The sequence below is a fragment of the Metopolophium dirhodum genome, chromosome 1, assembly GCF_019925205.1.
Source record: "Metopolophium dirhodum isolate CAU chromosome 1, ASM1992520v1, whole genome shotgun sequence".
NCBI lineage: Eukaryota > Metazoa > Arthropoda > Insecta > Hemiptera > Aphididae > Metopolophium > Metopolophium dirhodum.
In genome coordinates this window covers 32,295,836-32,315,813 of record NC_083560.1, presented here as the reverse complement: position 1 = coordinate 32,315,813, position 19,978 = coordinate 32,295,836, and the positions used below count along the sequence as shown (strand labels likewise).

Genomic DNA, 19,978 nt, shown 5'->3' with positions numbered 1-19,978 from the left:
ATGTTGGAGTTGCAACAACAAGATATCCCTAAGTTGAAGAGTGAACACGCGGTGTCTAACAAAACAGGTCAAGAAGATGGAGGCAAGAATGGTAACAGCTATGACCTTGTGTTTCCAGCTTTACCCGAGTTGGTACCCAAGAATATTGGAATGAATGGTCAATGTGCATCTTCATATGTACCACCTAAAGGATGGAACAAAGTTCGAACATCAACTGTCAATAATGTAAAATTTTATATTTCTTTTATTATTAACACTACAATGATATTTTTAAAATTGTAAATAATTAGTACACAGTTTTAAAAGGTGATTTAATGTTAAAACTTTTTTATTTCATAAATTATTTTAGGTATTGACTATTTCTGGTCAAGACTGTAAATCAGATAATAGTGAACAATTTAAACGTATTTGTAGCCAAATTACAAGAGAAACTGGAGCTGAGATTGAAATGTCTACATCAATGAATATGAACATGACTTTTCTTGTAAGGGGTAGAGAGGATAATGTCATTGAAGCTAAACGCAGAATTATTTCAAGCTTTCAAACTCAAGTAAAGTTTTGTTTATAAATATTACTTAGCTTCTTAATGATAATTACTTTTTGAAAATATAAGTAAAATATAACAGAAAATTCTATTAAATTATTTTTAGCTAATTTTACTATTGATAAAATTCAAAAAATAAGTTCTAAAATATTTATCATTCTATTTTAGGCTACTAGTGCAGTTTCTATTCCAAAGGAACATCATTGTATAGTTATGGGAAAACAAGGAATTCGTCGTAAGGAAATTGAACAACGCACTGGTGTGCGTATTCAAATGCCAAGCATTCAAGAGACTTCAGATATTATCAATATTACTGGAACTAGAGATGCAGTCGAGAACGCTGTTCAGGAAATTCGCACGATTTCAGATGAGTTGGTAAGTTATTCTTATTGCATTCATAACTACATACTAATTTATTAGGTATTATTTATTTTACTAATTTTATTAAACATAATTTGTGACAGTACAAAAAAGCATTTGAAAGGATTGAAATCCCAAAAATTTTCCATCCCTTTATTACTGGTGGTCATAATGAAAAACTCAATAGTTTAATGAAAGAAACTGGTGTTAAAATCCATGTTCCCCCGCCATCTGTCAACAGAGATGAAATTACAATTGTTGGAGATAACAGAACAATTCAATTAGCTATTGAAAAGATAAAACAGGTTTATACAAAAATGGTAAGGAATTAGAATTTAGTTACAATCTTATACATTTTCATGATAATATTCATCGCTTAAATATACAAGGTTATTGCATTAATACCCCCACTACATCATTTTATCATGTTAAGGAATTAAAATGGCAGCTTAAGGGGATGACCTATACTGGCTATACCATGATATTATATACTATGGACTGTACCCTTACGCTGCCATTTTATTTATGTTTGATGGCAATAACCTTGTATATTTAAGACATGATAATATTAGTCAAGACTAAGTAAGAGATAAAATTCTTAATACTTCAAGAAAAATTTAGAAATTCTTTAATATCTGCTTTCATATCACTTAAATTATTGTTATCTTTTATTTACTAACTTAAGATTTGTAAAAATGAAAATATAATCAATTTTAAATAATAACAAAATTATTATTTATTTATTTACTGTAGGAAAAAGAATCAGCAACTGTGTTTGTTGAGATACCAAAACAGAAACATAAATATTTAATGGCTCAAAAAGGAAATGGTATTCAAGATATATTATTGGAAACTAATGTTAGTGTGGAAATGCCCCGACAAGATTCAGACAAAGAAACAATTACATTAAGAGGGTTATATAAGGATTTAGGCACTGGTAAATTTTCTTTTTAATATATTTGGTGTATTTAAAATATTATAAATATATTTTTATTTTAGGATTAACAAAGTTGTATGAAAAAGCTAACAGTATGACTGCTGAAACAATTGAGTGTCCTGGATGGATGCACAGATTTTTGATCGGAAAAAACGGTTCCAATTTGCGAGAGTTAATGAAAGATAATGAAAAGGTGCTTATTCAAATATTTTATTATTATGTTCAATGTATTTCCATAATAATAATAACTTAGTATTATTTATTAGTTAAAATTATTATATTTAAATAATTTATTTCATATTATTACATTTTAAAAGGTATGCGTTGAATTTTCTGATGATAATAAGATAATTGTGGAAGGACCAACAAATATGATTCCTAACGTAATCGATCCATTAAAAAAAGCTATTCAGTGCTATGATTCTACAGAACTTGTATTTGACCCAAAGTTTTTCAAGCATATAATTGGGAAAAATGGAAGCAATAGTAAGTTAATATTTTAAGTTATGACGAGAATTTTTTTTAAAAACCCTGCATTTTATAATATTTCATATATATCTATATGACTGAACATAAATAAATTGTTGATAGTTAAATATTTCTTTATTTAGTTAATCGCGTTAAGAATGATACTGGTGTTATAATCAATATTTCTTTGTCTAATAATAACACTAACATTATTCGGATTGAAGGACGGAAAGATGGAGTAGAATTAGCAAAAAGTGTAAGATATATTTAAACATATTATTAATTAATTTGTTTTGCTGTTTTATTAAATTTGTTTGTTATGGCTATAATTTGGAAATAAATACATATTAATAGGAATTGGAAGAAAAGATTTATAAGTTAGAGAATGAAGTTGAAAAAGAAATATCAATTGACCAACGTCACCACCGTGCAATAATTGGAGTCAAAGGCGAAAAAGTTAGAGAACTTCAGGAAGCTTTCAACGTTCAAATTACATTTCCTAGTCCAGGTAAAAAATGGTTACTTTTACATGATTTCATTTTTAATAAAATAATTTTTATTTTGATAATTTTATTTTAGTTGTATCTAGAAGCAATTTAGTCAAAATACATGGTTTAAATGATGATGTTAATAAAGCATTTAAGTCTTTAGCTAAATTGGCAAAAGAATTAGATGAAGCCAACTATGTATTAGAAATTCCCGTTTTTAAACAATTCCATAAGCTTGTTGTGGGAAAAGGAGGAGCTAATATTAAAAAGGTTTTATTGAATTATGTTTACTTAATGTTAAATGTATTAAAATCTTTTTTTTTAGATTAGGGAAGAAACTGATACTAGAATTGATTTACCTCGTAAAGGTGAAGATGGTGATACCATCAAAGTCATGGGTAAAAAAGAAAATGTTTTAATTGCTTGCGATATGATAAAGAAAATACAAAATCAAATGGTTGGTACATTTTTTTAAATAATTATATTTCAATTTAAGATTAATATATAAATTCAATTTTTTAGGGATATATTGTCACAAAAGAAATAGTCTTAGGAAATGTTAAAGTACGCAATGTTATTGTAAATCTTGGGAATAAGTTTATTGAATCTATCAAAGAAGATTGTGGTGGTAATGTGTCATTAAAGTTACCAGCTGTTAAAGGTGATAATGTAAGTATTATATATTTTACTTAATGTACTATTTAAATTTAATAACATCAATAAAATACATATTACTTGTATACTCTATTCAAAATAAGATTGGTAATCGGATGCTTTCCCCGCCAATTTGACCAGTGATTTAGAACAAAGCCACACCCCTTCATACAAGTTAGCCACCGACTACCATTCTTATTTTGAATAGAGTATAGTTTGAGTAGGTAGTTTTTAATATAGTTTCATTAAATTTAACCAAAATTCTCAAATTTGCTTTACATTCAAGTAAATATTTTCTATGATAAATAAGTTAAATAAGCTAGATTAAGTGCTTGTTGTATGAATTACATGTTGTCTATGGGTAAACCTGGTCATGTTAACATATTTGTAACTTCCTAAAATATAATTTATACTTTAAACTTAACCATTCGAGCTTCAATCTGCTATCAGAATAATAATAATATGTTGTCCTTCACTATTTTTCGTTTATTAGCCTATTAACGTATTTTTATCATAAAACATTACATCTCAGTGAAAAATTGGTAGTAAAAGTAATTAATTTATAGATTTATATTTCTTTTTATGTGATAAAAGTTTAATAATTTAAAGTTTTAATATTATTTTAATATAACTTTGTTTTTACTGCTCAAACTTTGTAATAACGCATGCATCATTACATTTAATAAATTATGGCACTTAAAAACAATACTTAAAAAAATAAATATATTTATTTAAATTATTGAATTAAATGTATAGACTATAGTTATCAAAGGACAAGAAGATGATGTAGACAGTGCTATCACACAAATTCAGACAATGGTAGACGAATTTCATAATTCAGTTATTGATCTAAAAGTGAAGCCAGAATTTCATAAATATTTGAATGAAAAAAAACGTGCTAACGTTAAAAGAGTATGTTATTAATCATATTTATTTATATTTGTTTATTTTCATTACTGTGTATTTGGTTACAGATTCGAGATCTAACAAATACAAGAATAATATTCCCACTAGAAACTGATTCAGTTAATGAAAATATAACTATTGTTGGTAAAAAAAATAATGTAGACAAGGCAAAATTAGAATTTGAGGCTCTGATAACTGATATTGATAATATTATTGAAAACTGTGTAGAAATAAATGAAAAGTATTATAAAAGTTTTGTGGCTAAACGTGGAGAATTTTTACATAAGTTGGAAGAAGAATGTGGTGGTGTAAAAATATCATTCCCTAAACCTGGAGGTGAAGATAAAGTTATACTTAAAGGTAGCAAAGCAAATGTTGCTATTGCAAAGCAGAGACTTTTAGACCATGCTAAAGTTTTGGTATGTATATTATTTACATTAATTACCTAATTACAGGATAATTAAAATTATTTTTCCTGTTAAGGCTGTTAAAAGCAAACTATTTCTAAGGTTTTGGATTTAGGCATAGTCCATATCGTTGTGAATATGTGTAGTGACTAATCATTAGTGTGTGTGAGTTCCTTGAATGCTTTATGTAATTCAAGATACACTACCGCTAAGATTCTTGGTAATCTGTAACATACATACGCGCAGTCATATGTCACTATATTTTTCGACCAAAAATGTTTCAACATGAAAGTCCCAAAAAGCGAAAGAAAACAGCATCCAGTACCAAAATCCCAATTTTAATTTTGAAAAGATATTTGAATTTCTTATTTTCTTTTCTAGATTATGTAAGAAACGGTTTTTCGATCTTTTTATATTATTTAATTAATAAATTGTATAGTACGAAATTAATATTCTTTTTTTCTAAATTTCATTTACTTTACTATTACTAAAAAAAAAATATGGAAGTACATTTTTTTTTCTTCCACTTATTGGTCTAAATTATGCACGAAAGAACGACCCGCTTTCAACAGCCTTAATTTAAATTTACTAATAACAATTTTATATATTACTATTCTAAAATTAATTGTTAACATGTATTATTTTATTTAGGAAAAAACAATTCTAGTTGAAGTTAATGTTGATCCTAAGTATCATCGTCACTTTGTTGCAAGATGTGGTGAAATTATTAATAGAATCATTGATGATTGTAATGGAGTATCTATAACATTCCCTAAATTAGCTTCTAATGATAATGTTTGTATAATCAAGGGTGACAAAATTAATGCTGAAGAAGCAAAGCGTAAAATTGAAGAAATTGTTAAAGATTTGGTAAGCATTACTAAAATGATTATAACACTTGTATCAATTATAAAGTTTAATAAACAATCTTTACATTTGTAGGAAAATCTTGTTGAAATTACTATGAGTGTTCCTCCCAAACATCACCGACATTTTGTTGCTCGCCGTGCTGAAGTCATTAATCAAATTAGTGCAGAATATAATGGAGTTACTGTATCATTCCCACAAGTTAATTCAAATTCTAGTGAAGTTTTAATTAGAGGCCACAAAGATTTTGTTGAAAAAGTCAAAAATAAAATCAATAATATTGTGATTGACTTGGTAATTGAATTGTTTAGGTATTGTTTGGTTTTGTTCATTGGTTAAGACATTTTCTTTTAATTTTAGGAACAACGTATCACTGTTGAAGTTATCATACCTCAAAGGATGCATGGAGTTTTAATGAAGAATCGAGATTTATTGGAAGGCATGAGACGAGATTTAGATGTTTGGATTAAGTTTCCTGAAAGACCTCCAAGTAATTTTATTAAATATATATGTACATATTATATTTCATAATAAATATTGATAAATCTTTATGTTCATGCCAATACCTTTTATACCAGTTACACTTTTATTTTGTTTAATGAATGTCTTGATAAATAGAAGACCAGTTTAATCACAAACAAGAGGATGTTAATGTTGTAGAAGATACTGATGAAAAACGTGCGCTTAGTGTCAATGACATAGTTACAATCTTTGGAAAACCTGAGAATTGTGAACGTGCTAAACAAATACTGATTGATAATATACCAAAAACTATTGACGTAAGTTATTATAATAGAAGAATGTATAAACTAAATTCATTAACATAATGTTCTATTAAATTTTTCATTTTTAAATATGTTTTTTAGTTAAATTTACCATCAGAATATCATAGATCATTGATTGGTTCTAAGGGTGCCACAATCCGGAAGCTTAGTGATGATTATAATGTCCAGATTAAAGTTCCAAACCAAGAAAAAAATGCTGATATTATAAAGGTAATTGCTATACTTATTATTAAATAATGTAAATAATTTATAATAATTTCATTGATAAATATAATATAAATGTATACTTCCTATGGTAATCATCAAAATTAAAAATTAACCCTAAAGCATACGTTTCAAGGTCTAAAAGACCAGGCTTTTAGAAATTAGTTCATTGTCTCAAGAATTCAAATATTTATGTAATCTAAACTAAGTACCTTCTATTAGGTGATAGATTAAAATTAGATATGACTAACAAAAGACTGTGTGTGATCACAAAAAATCAATAATGAGTTATCTTTAAAGATTTTTATTTAACTTAGAATCTTGTCTGTTTGTCCGCGCAATTTCTCGACTAGGGATAAACTTGATATATTCTGAATCAGGTTGAGTTCTAGTTTTGCATTACAAAGAGCTTTATCTAAAATTTTTATCGTTTTGACTTTCAAAATATGGCCTCAACGCAATATGTGTCACGTGGATGATACAGTGGCGGCGGGCGGCGCAGGGTTCGTATCGGTTTTCTTGTTTGAATGATAGTATATGCATTAGAAATTATTATTATTATTCTCTTCCACGGTCGCACACGGACTATTAAACGCTAAAGCAATACAACTATTATATACCTTTTGTTATTTAGATTACTGGGGTGCAAAAGGATATTGATGAAGTAGTTGCAGCTATTAAAGAAGAAATGAGATTATATGATGTTGATAAAGAAGATAGACAGTTGCGCTCATATGAAATTCAGGTATTTCATTATTCAAATTATAATGGTTGTACATTAAAAAAAAAAACCAAATAAATGACTGATAATAGTTATGATAGGGTGTTTTAAATGTATTAATTGATGAATCACAGTTTGTTTTTTATTATGGTTATCCAAACTGTGGTTAACCAATATCATAATTAATAATCACATTTTTACATCTGCCATTTAGTGGTTAGAGACTTGAGTAATAGACAGTATGGTTTACAGATAACATGTAATATAGTATGTGGATGACATCTGGTTGTTCACCACCAAGTCTATTATTATACAGTTGAAGTAGAACTGATTAACCATCACTGGTGGTTAATTACAATTTTGCAATTATTTTTTATTTATATATCGACGTTAAATTTTACACTAAGTTTTATACAATTATATTTACAAAGGACAATTCATCAAATATGGACATAATATTGAATTTAAGTAATTTAGTTTAATAGTATAATATATTATGTACAGTTAATTATCTTAGTAGTAACTAATCCAGATATGTACCTTTTTTTTACTCAACACATTAATAGTACAGTAAAATTTCAATTTTGATGTTATAAAATGTTATTTTTGTAACATTTGTTTTTTACTAAACATTGATTTTTACTTTTTCTTATTTTAGGGGAATCATTCTTAGTCTATTTTAAATTTTGGTGTCTGATTGATTTTTGTCACTTACCTGTAAAGTGCTTGTAACGGATTATATATCTAAGTTCAGTGATAATTGCTAAAAATCATATTGACGTTAAATGTTGTAATTTTAGATGACAATTGAACCAGAATTCCATCCTATGATAATTGGTAAAAAAGGAGACACTGTTCGTAACTTATGTAATAAATATGGAGTTCAAATTAATCTGCCCAGAAGAGGTGAAGGAATCAATGAAAACATAGTGACAGTTGTTGGTTACCAACAAAGTGCTGAAGCAGCAAGGGAGGAAATTCAAGAAATGGTTGATAAACTGGTAAGTTATATTTTTTTATGCATTTAAAACTGGTTGACATAAATTTGTTGTTTTGAACTAATTCAATATTTTTATATTTAGAAAAATGTTTACAAGGAAGAAATTTATATCGACAGTAGAATTCATTCAAGATTGATTGGTTTTCGAGGACATAATATTTCAAAAATTATGGATAAATATCAAGTAGATATAAGATTTTCGAAATCTGACAGTTCTAATCCAGATTTGGTAGTTGTATATGCCCGTGATGATGCCACCCAGGATGATGTTTTGGATTGTATGGATTATTTAGAAATGATTCAACAAGAATATGTAATTGATTTTATTTTATATTTTATTCAAAGTATATTTTAATATTATCTATGGACTTGACTACTAAATAATATGGTAATATATTTATGTTTTATTGTTTTTTTTATTTGTTATATAGATGACAGACTTTGTAGAAAATGAAGCAAGAGCAAACTTGAAACCAAAAACTGAGAGCCAATCTGTCCCCAATGGTAATCATAACTCGCAAGGAGGTGCCGGATTTGTTATGGGTAATGGTGCACCATGGGACAAAGTTCATCCAGATACAAATAGTACCAGAGATTTTCCATCTTTTGCAGTTATTGCGACGTCTGCTAATAATGCTGGGTCTGGTAAGACTAACCTTCCAAGAAGAGGGCGTCGTTAATTATTTTCAATCGATTTATAAAATTATTGTTTTCAATAGTTAAATATTTTGCCACTTAACTGAATTTCTCCCAAGTAATTAAATTACAATATAATTATATTTTATCAATAGAATATGTTTAGAAAAAATGTGTCATTTAATAGAAAACAAGAAAATAATACATAAATATTTATTTTTTTGTAACATTAGGTGGAAAAAAATTCTATATTTTCCAGGCTATGGAGAAAAATTGATGTATAAAATTATAGATTGTAACTATTTGTGTCTCATTTTTTCTAGTGTCCACTATGTTTTTTTTCAATAGATAATAATACTAAATAAAATGTTTTTATATCATTATAATGTAATGTTAAGTCTAAAAAAATGTCAACATATTTTGTTATGTTTTTAGCGTTATTTTACTTTTAACATTTTTCTAGATTAGACTGAGTAAAAAAATATTCCTCTAAAATTATACTTCATCTGTTTCAACATATATAGTGACACGGTATTTGTTAAATCGAAGAGGCCCAAATATAAAGGGTTTTTTTCATAGTGAATAAAATTAACAACAAAATAATAATTACCTTTATGAGGTAATTATAATCATACTTGTCTATTAATTTTATATTTGTTTTTTACAAACATTTTAGCCTATTTAAGTTATAACAACACAAATTTCCATGTTCATGTTATGTTTTTGTCACAACAAATCTGGTTTATAAAATTAGTAAAACAAAATAACTAAACTAATTGTTTTATCAAACCAACTGATGGTTTGATAAATAAATTGTACATATAAAACATAATGAAATATTGACACGTAAACTACATTTTAGTTACAGGATTATTTGAATATTATAATTATATTATTATTATTTGAATTTAATTTTCCAAATAAATGTTTACTTAATTTACAATTACAAATTATGCAATTAAATCGCTTAATTTATAGTTGATAATTTGAACATCAGTATTTTTTAGTAAAAAAAATTAATATTATTGTAAAAACATTACATATTTGCCCAGCTATGGTCCATGCATCTGGTGGAATGCAGTTAAGCCCTAAATGATTTGAAACTTATAAAACGTACACCAAAATTAAAGTAGATTAAACCCTACCTTTTAATATAAAAATTATCAAACCATTTTCATTATTGCAGAAACGGGTAGGAGTCTAATACCACAGTTACTGAAATATACTCCAAATTGTAGACGGGACGAACTGCAGTCTTGTCAAAAATGATTTATAACTTATGAAACTTACACCAAAATTTAAATATATTATAACCTATATTTTAGTAAAAAAAAAAATAGGAAAAATATAAATTATTGCAGAAACGGGACGGGATTTATATTATAACATTGAATTCAAATTTAATACAATCCACTACAGTGACCCAATTGTAACCTACTGTACAGCAGAGTGACATCTACTTCCCCACCTTTTTTTATTTATTTGTTTTCTTGATTGTCCACAACATTTCTAAACATTTTATTTATCATATTCATTGTTCAATTGGTATTTGGTTACACAACTAACAACTCCACAGAAAGCAATAAGTATAGAAAATAAGTTTGTGAAAAAAAATTTTTGACCACACGTTACATAGTCGACCTTACAAGACACTAGCTACTATCGGTTTGCATTATTTACTCCGACTAGCGGAGTTATTGCTCTAATTAAATGAGTGAATGAATATTATGAAATAATATGAAAATATTGTTGCATAATATTAATAACTAATAATAAAAAGTGGTTTATTCTCTATTTGGTGACGACTGTATGCAGATATACTATCGTAAATGGAAATATTCTATTCCAAAATAATAATATTATTGTGATATATAATATAAATATTAAAAAGGTTGGCAAGTAGGTGTCGCTCTGGCACCAGGGACGAAAATTGTGTGTAGTACAAAATGCTAAGTGTGGAAATATGAAATTATATGAAATTAAAAAGTGTGTAATGGCCTGTAATAAATTAGTAACTTTTTATACAGTTTTTTCTTCATTAATTGAAAAACTATTTGATGCTACATTGGGAAATATACAACGTTATTCTTTGATCATGAAACTTAATTTTTTTTTACATAGTTTCAAGTTGTTTAAAAAACAACGTTTTTATAATAAAATTATATTTTTTATCCTTATAATTTTTAAAGTTTTTTACTTTTTTGAACGACAACATAGAGTTTTAATTTCATATTCCAAAGCAGAGTGTTTTTCTTAGTATTTTGATATATAAAATCGAATTTAGGACGAATAGCTTATGAGTTATAATTTATAAGTATTTAAAGTTTAGACAAGCAGAGTAGTCGACAAACATTTTGTGCGGTAAGCCCGTACCACTCCATCATGCCAATCAAAACTTTTAATAATTATAACTCATAAAGTACTCGCCCTAAATTCGATTTTTATGAATCAAATTACTTAGAAGTTGATATTACCTAAGTTGATACCTACTCCCTGTAAGCAAAGCTTGTGGCGGGAGTAGGGAGTCTATTACATAATTATTTACATTTTAACATAATAAAACATAATAACTATATAGGTATAACAATACAAATCAATATAAAATATATAATAATGAGGCACTAGTTAAACGATTGCATGTATATATTTTTAATCGCTAATTTAAATTTATTTATATTATACATTTGTTTAATGTCAGTAGAGTGTTGGTTAAATAATTTTATACCTTTATTTATATAGATAATATTTGCCATTAACGTGGTATTGGGTTTAATTAATCTTAAATTGCCATTGTTGTCTCTTCTTGTTTTATATATATTATGGTATTCATAATCAGTTTTATTGGTGAACACTTTAATGATTTATAATTTTTCATACAATATTGTTCTAATGTTAATATTTTCAGTTTAATAAATAAATCATTAGTATTGCAATTATGAATAGTATAATACTATAATAATTTTTCATAAGGACTCTTATTAGCATTCTTTGAGTTATATTTAATGATTCTAATATTACATTGTTATAAGCTGATCCCCATACAATCAGACCATACATTAATACTGGACATTAATAATGGACCAATGTGATTATGCGAAGTATACCATTTTCAGACCAGGATTATCTAGGATGTTTCGTAATTCTTTAAAAATAAAAAAACATTTCCTTATTTGCATTATTACTATTTTAACATGTAATTTCCATTTTAGGTGCTCATCAAATATTATACTTAAATATTTGGCTGAAGTAACTTTAGATAAATACTTAAAATTTGAGTTCCATATGTCAGTTATATTATTTTTTTTTACAATTATTGTTATGTAACTTAATTGTAATTTGTTCTGGCTTGATAGAATTGGACAAGGCAAAAGAAAAAAATACTGATTTTTCTCTGTTTAACATTAAGCTATTTTTGGCATACCAATTATTTAGTATTTCCTTTTTTTCCGCTTCCAAGTTTCTTCCTTTAAAAAATAAAACCGTATCATCTGCAAAAGCTAGTATATTGCTATTTATATCTAAATTTAATAAATCATCTGAATAAATGGTAAATAATATCGGACCTAATACTGTCCTTTGCAGTATACCACATTTATCTCACCACTAGTTTTTGTTGATTGAGATCTATTTGAGAGGTATAATTTGAACCACAACCAAAGTGTGTTGTAACCTAATAATGTTTTTAATTTTTTTAAGAGTAAGTTGTGTTCTATTGAATCAAAAGCTTTTACTATATCTTTTACCTTTGTCTAAAGATTTGTAGATTTAATTCGAAAAATATGAAATAGCACCTATGGCGGATATTAAAGAAATTGGTCTATAATTATGCAATTATCTCACATCACCTGCTTTATATATAGGGCGTATAACAGCTTTTTTTATATATGTGTGGGAATATACCTTTTCGAAACTTAAAAATTAAGTGAGTAAACGGCTTTACAACATAGTCTGAAATTTTAAGTAGTAACTTTTAAGGGATATAATTAGATCCTGGCGGTGTACCTTGTTTTAGTGTATTCATTATTAGCAATATCTCTCCATGAGTAAATTTGGTATATTTTAAACTATTTTCAGTTGAATTTTCACTATTATATAAAGACAACTCTTCAGATATTGGCAAGTGGATACACTACACGTTTGGCTTATTTTTTTTGAACCCTGAAGAGGTAAGTGATTGTTATGTTGAAGATTTAAGGATTGATTGTCCTGAAAATGATAAACTACAAAAATAATGCGATTATTTAACTGATAATTATATATCTGATGAAAGTATATTCCCACCAAAGCTTTGGGCAGCTAACTCGTCAGACTTAATCAGAAAAACTAATGCATTCGAGTTGTTCCATTCATTCTTTAACAAAAGTTTTTATTGTAGTTCTCCACCAATTGGTACGTGGTTATCTGTTATACAAGAAGTCCAAACTGATGTGTATATCAAACTGAATAAAAGATAGGAAGAATATAAATTTTAAAGATAGGAAAGTAAAAGATCATCAACTAAAAAACGAAGACAAAATACAACAGTACAATAGAGGAGAAATAAGTCGGTATGAATTTCTTAAATCAATATCATTCAACTATAAAAAAAATTTGACTTCAAATTTAAATTATATCTAAATCCATGACATCCTCCTCTCTGGGTTATGCTAAATGGCTTTATTAAATTAATTTTGAGACAGTGCTTTCCAAAATGTTGAACATGAAACCGTGGGCGACAAAAATGCAATTATTTTTAGGCGAAAAGAGGAAGGCTATTTTTGGGCGAAAGGAGTTACGCCCTTAAAATTCTTATTATACAATATATTATAACTGTAAGTAATGCTCAAATAATATGTCTTCAAATGGAAATTTACAATTTTAAATATATTTAGCCTAGTTTTTGGGCTAGTTTTTTAATTTAATATCACATGTTTGACTATCAAAATGAGAATTTTTAATTTTAAACAATAAAATTGATTTTTAAGTGGCATCTGAATCGATGGAATTATTGTAATACCGAATGCGTTTTTTGAAGAGCAGCGTTTATTTCTGTGTTCGACATATAACAATAATAATAATAATAATAATAATAATAATAATAATATTATTATCTCCGATCCTGGACTCACCCACACTCCTGTCTTTAATCCTTTTTCAAGTATACCCACCTCGACGAGCCGTTCAGAATTTTACCCAATTTACCCAATTCCACTATCAACCAAGACACATATAACTTATATCAAACAAACCACTACCACAATAAGTCGTCCATTATGTCCATCGCCAATGTGGACCCACTGGACCCATAATCCTTCACCTTTTAAACTAAATTAACAACTTACAGTGCTGTATTACAAAAGTTTAATGTTAGCACCGACTTATATTGCGTAAATCTCTTAGTTGTTATATTATGTAAATGCGTTTATGTACTATAATAAAATATTAATGTAACAAATGGGCTGAGCCCGATTAATTTTAATAAATAAATAATGTAATGCACAACATATTATTACCTCGATTTTACGGAAGTTTATAAGCTTTAATTGTTAATTTTAATATCGATAAACAATATTATTAACTTAATCAGTTTCATGGCTTGGAACCGAAAAATGTTTTCCTATTTCGATGTTGATTTTGGAGATCAGTGTTTATTTTTTTTGAATTTTGATTTCAGTTTCTGATATTGATACTTATTTTTTTCCGATTTCATTTTTGGTTTTGAATATTTTTAAATATTTGTATCTATTTATTTTTTCCCAATTCGATTTCAGCTTTGATTACCGGTATTCAAAATCGGTATCCAACATCAGTTTCAAGCTCTAACTGGTTTTATGCGTGTTTTTGAAGTATTTGGTTCATTAACATATAACAATGTTTAGGGCATAGTGTTGAAGTATACAGATATACAGAAGCTAAAGGTAAATAAAAATAAGATCGGATATATGTAATAATATAATAATTTGTATATTGATATGAATAACTATAGTGCTCCGAGGCGTAATATAAAGCAACGACTAATCGTCCTACAGGCTACTACATAGGACGAATATGCTATAGAAATATAAAATGCCTATTCAGCATCTGCTGTACTACAGTATGAATAATTTGCTTATAATCTACATAATACAGAGTGTGTTGTTTACATTCAACACTTCCCCTTAAACAATATACCCTAACTTATTAGCCGATAACATAATAAATATTGTAATATTGTTCCTATTTAAGTATTTAGAATTGTTTTATTTTAAAATAGCTCTCTATTAAACAATGTAAAATTCATTGATTACACTGTAAAGTCTGAATATGTCATTTTTTTAAGTATGCTCAGTGCTCACCCCGCCATGTGTAGAATTTGGATTTTTTTCTTGTACCTACAATTTCAAGTTCTAAAAACACTACATTTCTATGAAATAAATATTTTTTGTCTGGGTCAATTCTTTAGTTTCCTTAAAAGACAATCACTACTTACAACTTAATATTATGAGAAAAAATATTCTCTTTCAAAATATTGAATTTGTATAGAACATTAAGCTTTATTCTTAAAAAAGTAGTATTACTTGTGATTTAAATTTTACATGTTTATACATTACTTTATACTATATGCATTCCTCATTAGACATTATACATACAATTATATATGGAATTTTTTCCCACTTCAAGCTCTGAATTTAAGTTATTAGGTACAAGACGTTATTTCAACTTTAATTTTATTATTCTTACTGATATTGGTACAATGGTATAATGGTACTAGAAGGTTTAGTATATTCTTACCATTTAGCATTTTATAAACTAATTTTTAATCCTCCGTTGCACCAGACATAAGTAAGTAAGTATAGTGTATAATATCAATGTTTAGTTAATTTAGCATCATTGGCATCGGTAATTGATGATTGAAAAAATCTTTTGTTTTTTATATTCAAATATAGGTAAAATATATTCAAATATGAATAACTATTTTATTAATTTAGTACCTATTGCATTTAATAAGCAATACAGATAGTTACAGTGAATAAGTCTAGTCACTTAAATTTATTTGCTCAATACTAAATATAATAATTTATTATAATTTAGTAGAATATCCGTTTAGTTATAATGGAGGTATATATTATATTATAAAAGTAAAAAACAACTATCAATTTTGTGCAACAATGTAGGACTTAGTTAATTAAGTTCTTATTTACATACAAATATTTAATAATAATAAAAATAATATTTATAATGTTAATGTTCTATATACTTAAGATCTTAGAATATAAAAACAGTAGTGTTACTGCTGGGTAACTACTCCCCTCAAGCATACATATCTTGTATATATATTTTTTCTTCTGCTCTCATATGGTAATTGTAATTATTGTTTACATATTGTATATTTTCTAATACATTTAAAAAAAAAAAAAGGAAAGCAAAAACTTCTGGGACTGTTTTAAAACATTAAATGTGAGCTACTATAGCTATGTTATGTTAAATCAAATGAAATTATCAATTAATCCCTGTAGTTTTTGAAAAAACCTTAAAAATTAATAAAATTACCTATAAAATCTGTACTTAAACATATTGTATATTAATGTTATATTATTATAACTTACTTTTTTCTCCATTCACTTCAGTAATAACTCTCTCCTTAAAATTGAGTATTATATTTATAACTTCATCAGGACTGATCACTAGTTTTCGTCCTCCCATTTTAAGTTTGAAAAAATTAAAAAACAAATTAATTACTTGTAAGTACACTGAACATTATTGCCGTAATTATGTAACATAAAATAGGTTAAATAAGTTTATAGGAGTCAAGTACAGAACTACAGTCAGGACTAAAATGGATACGATGTTAGCAAAAAAAATTATGATTGCCGATTTACAATACCATAAAGAGCCAACGTGTGCTATTTATAACAAGATTTTAATTATTATTTCATATAAGTACTATTATTAGGATCATTGATTATAAATACAAGTATTTAGTCAGTCAACAACATATTGGTAGGCAGTGTTGGTACCTAATATTTGCTTATTATTATTATAAGCATGCTCGGTGGACAGTGGGGCCAATTATACTTTGATATAAATTCAAATAATAATAATAACAATTAGGTACATAACTGATGTATTTTGTAAGTTATAAGTACCTAATCCAACTTTTTTTTTCTGTATTATCAAAGACCGGGGAGAGAACTACGATTTGCATTACAGCTCCCCAGCCCCCATCATTTATTGACAAAAACAACTAGTTATCCATTACATCTATAGCGTATGCCCCCGCGATCGGTTGTCCGAGTGACCGAGTCCAATAATCGAGCTCATCTTCTGGCCACCTGACTTGCTCTTTCAGGTCCGTTACATTAGCACCACCATATTAAAAAATCCAAAAAAATATACCAACAATTGGTAATATTCTAAATAAAATGAAATTTCAGGAGATTTTCAGAACACAATTCATGACCCCAATGTCAAATGATAAAACGTTTGTTGTAACTCTATGTGGAATACTCAGGTAATCTAATTACGACATTTCAAGAACTAAATACCCGTTAAACGTGCACATGTAATACAATTGTATATTATACAATGCGCCGTTGTAAATAAATTGTATCTTTAAAATATTTTTATTGAATACCTACCTAATAGTAGGGATCGAAATTCCCGAAAAAAACCCCGTTTTCCTCTTTTTAAATTGGTTGCATTTAATATTTCCGGAAAAATGGTTTTGACGAAAAAACTGTTTTTTCGTGAAAAATTTCATGAAAATATGGTTTTTTTTCTAAAGAACTGAAAAAGTAATGTAAAGTGGGAACAATCTAATAAATAATGATAGTTGATAATCATATTACATATATACTATAACTTAGTCTGTAGTGGATGAATCTTATAAATAATTATAATTAGTAATATTAACTACTAACTATCAAATATTTACTAGTCATCACTCACCACTTGCCATTCACTGTAATATAAACCTATTAGCCTGTCACTATAATACCTTATTAGTTATTATAAATATAAATAGACAATTGATACACAATTTTTAAACATGTAACCTTTCCAAATTGTTCATATTTATCAATAAATTGATGTGATACATTGTTACTATTTACTATTTAGTATTTATTACTCAGTAAAAATATTAAATACAATATTATATAAATATACTAAGAGAGCTTTATTTTAACATAAAAATATTAAATAATGTATAAAATATAAATACCAGAATACTTGATATTTAACACTTTAACAGTATCAAATTGATACTTTCATTTTATTTTATATATTTTTACATCTTTAATATTTATTTATAAATAAAACAAAGACTTTTAAATTCTAAGGCTTTTAGTTTCTATTTAATAGAGCTAGACCATATTATAGTTCATCAATAGAATCTGTTGATTCTATTGAACAATCACTTGAATCATCTATGTTCTCATCCTCAACAATTGTTGTTAATACCTATTAATAATGATGATTGTCTGTAGTAAAATTTTCAAATAAATGACGACACCTTATCAATATACCTAAAAAAAAAAAACTTGGTCCCTACTTACAATTTTATGATAATATAATGTTGAACTTTGTACCTACTTACACAATGCCGCTTATTCGATTTTACTTCATATTAATCATTTCTTCACTATAACTTATTAGTTATTTCCTTTTCGTCTGATTTGGCTTTAAGTGCAAAATATGAAGTAAAAATGTATATAAAATTAAATGTCTATTTGTATACTTAATAACATCTGCAATAGACCGAATTCGAATATAGTACCAATTTGGCAATAATTTGTTGCATATTCTTGAACGTAGGTTTCTAAATTTGATTAATTTATACTATATTATACCTAAGTAAATATGATTTATTAATGTCTATTAGTAAAACCTGTTTTTTTTAGGGCTAAATAACTTAAGCTAGGAAACATTTACAATATTATGATAACCTATTTAAACTAAAAACATCAAATATCCTGATTCAATTAGAAACAGGCAGGAATAATGGATATCATATTAGGTGACAGTACAAGTTAACCTATCAAAATACATTTTAATATTTATATGACATGTTATTATAATACCTAATAAAGTAAAACTACTATTAATATTTAGTATATTATACCGAAATTATTGCAATAAAATCAGTGCCAGCATTACTATCACAGTAATTTACAAGAATAACCGGGGAGAAAAGGCTAAAATCAAAATGCCTGAGCCACTGACTACCTTTTGACTAAAATATATTTTAGATCTTATCTTGTCAGTGGCTAAAGCTAAATGTCCTAACAATAATGAACTAATTAGATTATTAAACACATATTATTGTTCAAAAAATAAATATGGATAAATTATAATAAAAACTAAAATATGATTAGTCACATATTAATTGAACATAATAATAAATTAGTATAAATATTTAGAATATACTATTTATTATCTCAGAATCAGAATTAATTATTACTGTAGTTATTAACGTTACTATATTATAATATATGTACTTGTTTTTTTTTCTATATTTTAGAAATACTCATCTGAAATACACTGCCTTGAGATGCAAAATTGTAATAAAACAAAAATGTTCCCATTCATCAATTACGCCACTGGGTCAAGCGAAGACACAATTTTATATCAACAAGAAAAAACTTTTAAGCAAAACGTCATAGCGAATTTTTACGCACAAGAAACAATAGTGTGGTCATTGGTTAGTATTTAGTATGTATGCCGTGGGCAGAGGGCGTTTAGCACTAACTTTCCTGAAAAACGTTATTTTCCGTTACTTTGACAAACAACAAAAATAATATTCAGTGCAGGAATGACAACAATTTGTTGTTTAGCATAACATAAGATTTTTGTTGTATGTGGGTAATCAACAATTATAATTAACCATCATGTTCATCTAGTTAATTATATCATGTAATCAACCAGTATTACACTTTCTTCAATATTCTCATTCAGACGTCAATAGTTTGAATTTATTAATTGTAAATTATTATACATTTTAACCATTTATATATTATGCAATTGTCATCGCATATTTGTACT

The 19,978-nt window shown here is 26.7% G+C and overlaps 1 protein-coding gene across 1 annotated transcript; it reads left to right on the top strand.

Annotated features, from left to right (window-relative positions):
• Positions 1–9,299, top strand: LOC132936476 (vigilin-like). Its single transcript, XM_061003211.1, has 23 exons — positions 1–225; positions 350–550; positions 713–919; positions 1,009–1,224; positions 1,658–1,841; positions 1,904–2,034; positions 2,159–2,327; positions 2,453–2,565; positions 2,664–2,817; positions 2,889–3,067; positions 3,123–3,254; positions 3,320–3,466; positions 4,208–4,363; positions 4,426–4,776; positions 5,416–5,634; positions 5,707–5,925; positions 5,992–6,121; positions 6,250–6,410; positions 6,498–6,626; positions 7,255–7,365; positions 8,142–8,342; positions 8,424–8,654; positions 8,773–9,299. Exons 1-23 carry the CDS (start codon positions 1–3, stop codon positions 9,019–9,021), a joined length of 4,215 nt encoding a protein of 1,404 aa, XP_060859194.1. The 3' UTR covers positions 9,022–9,299.
• Positions 9,300–19,978: the final 10,679 nt, after the last annotated feature.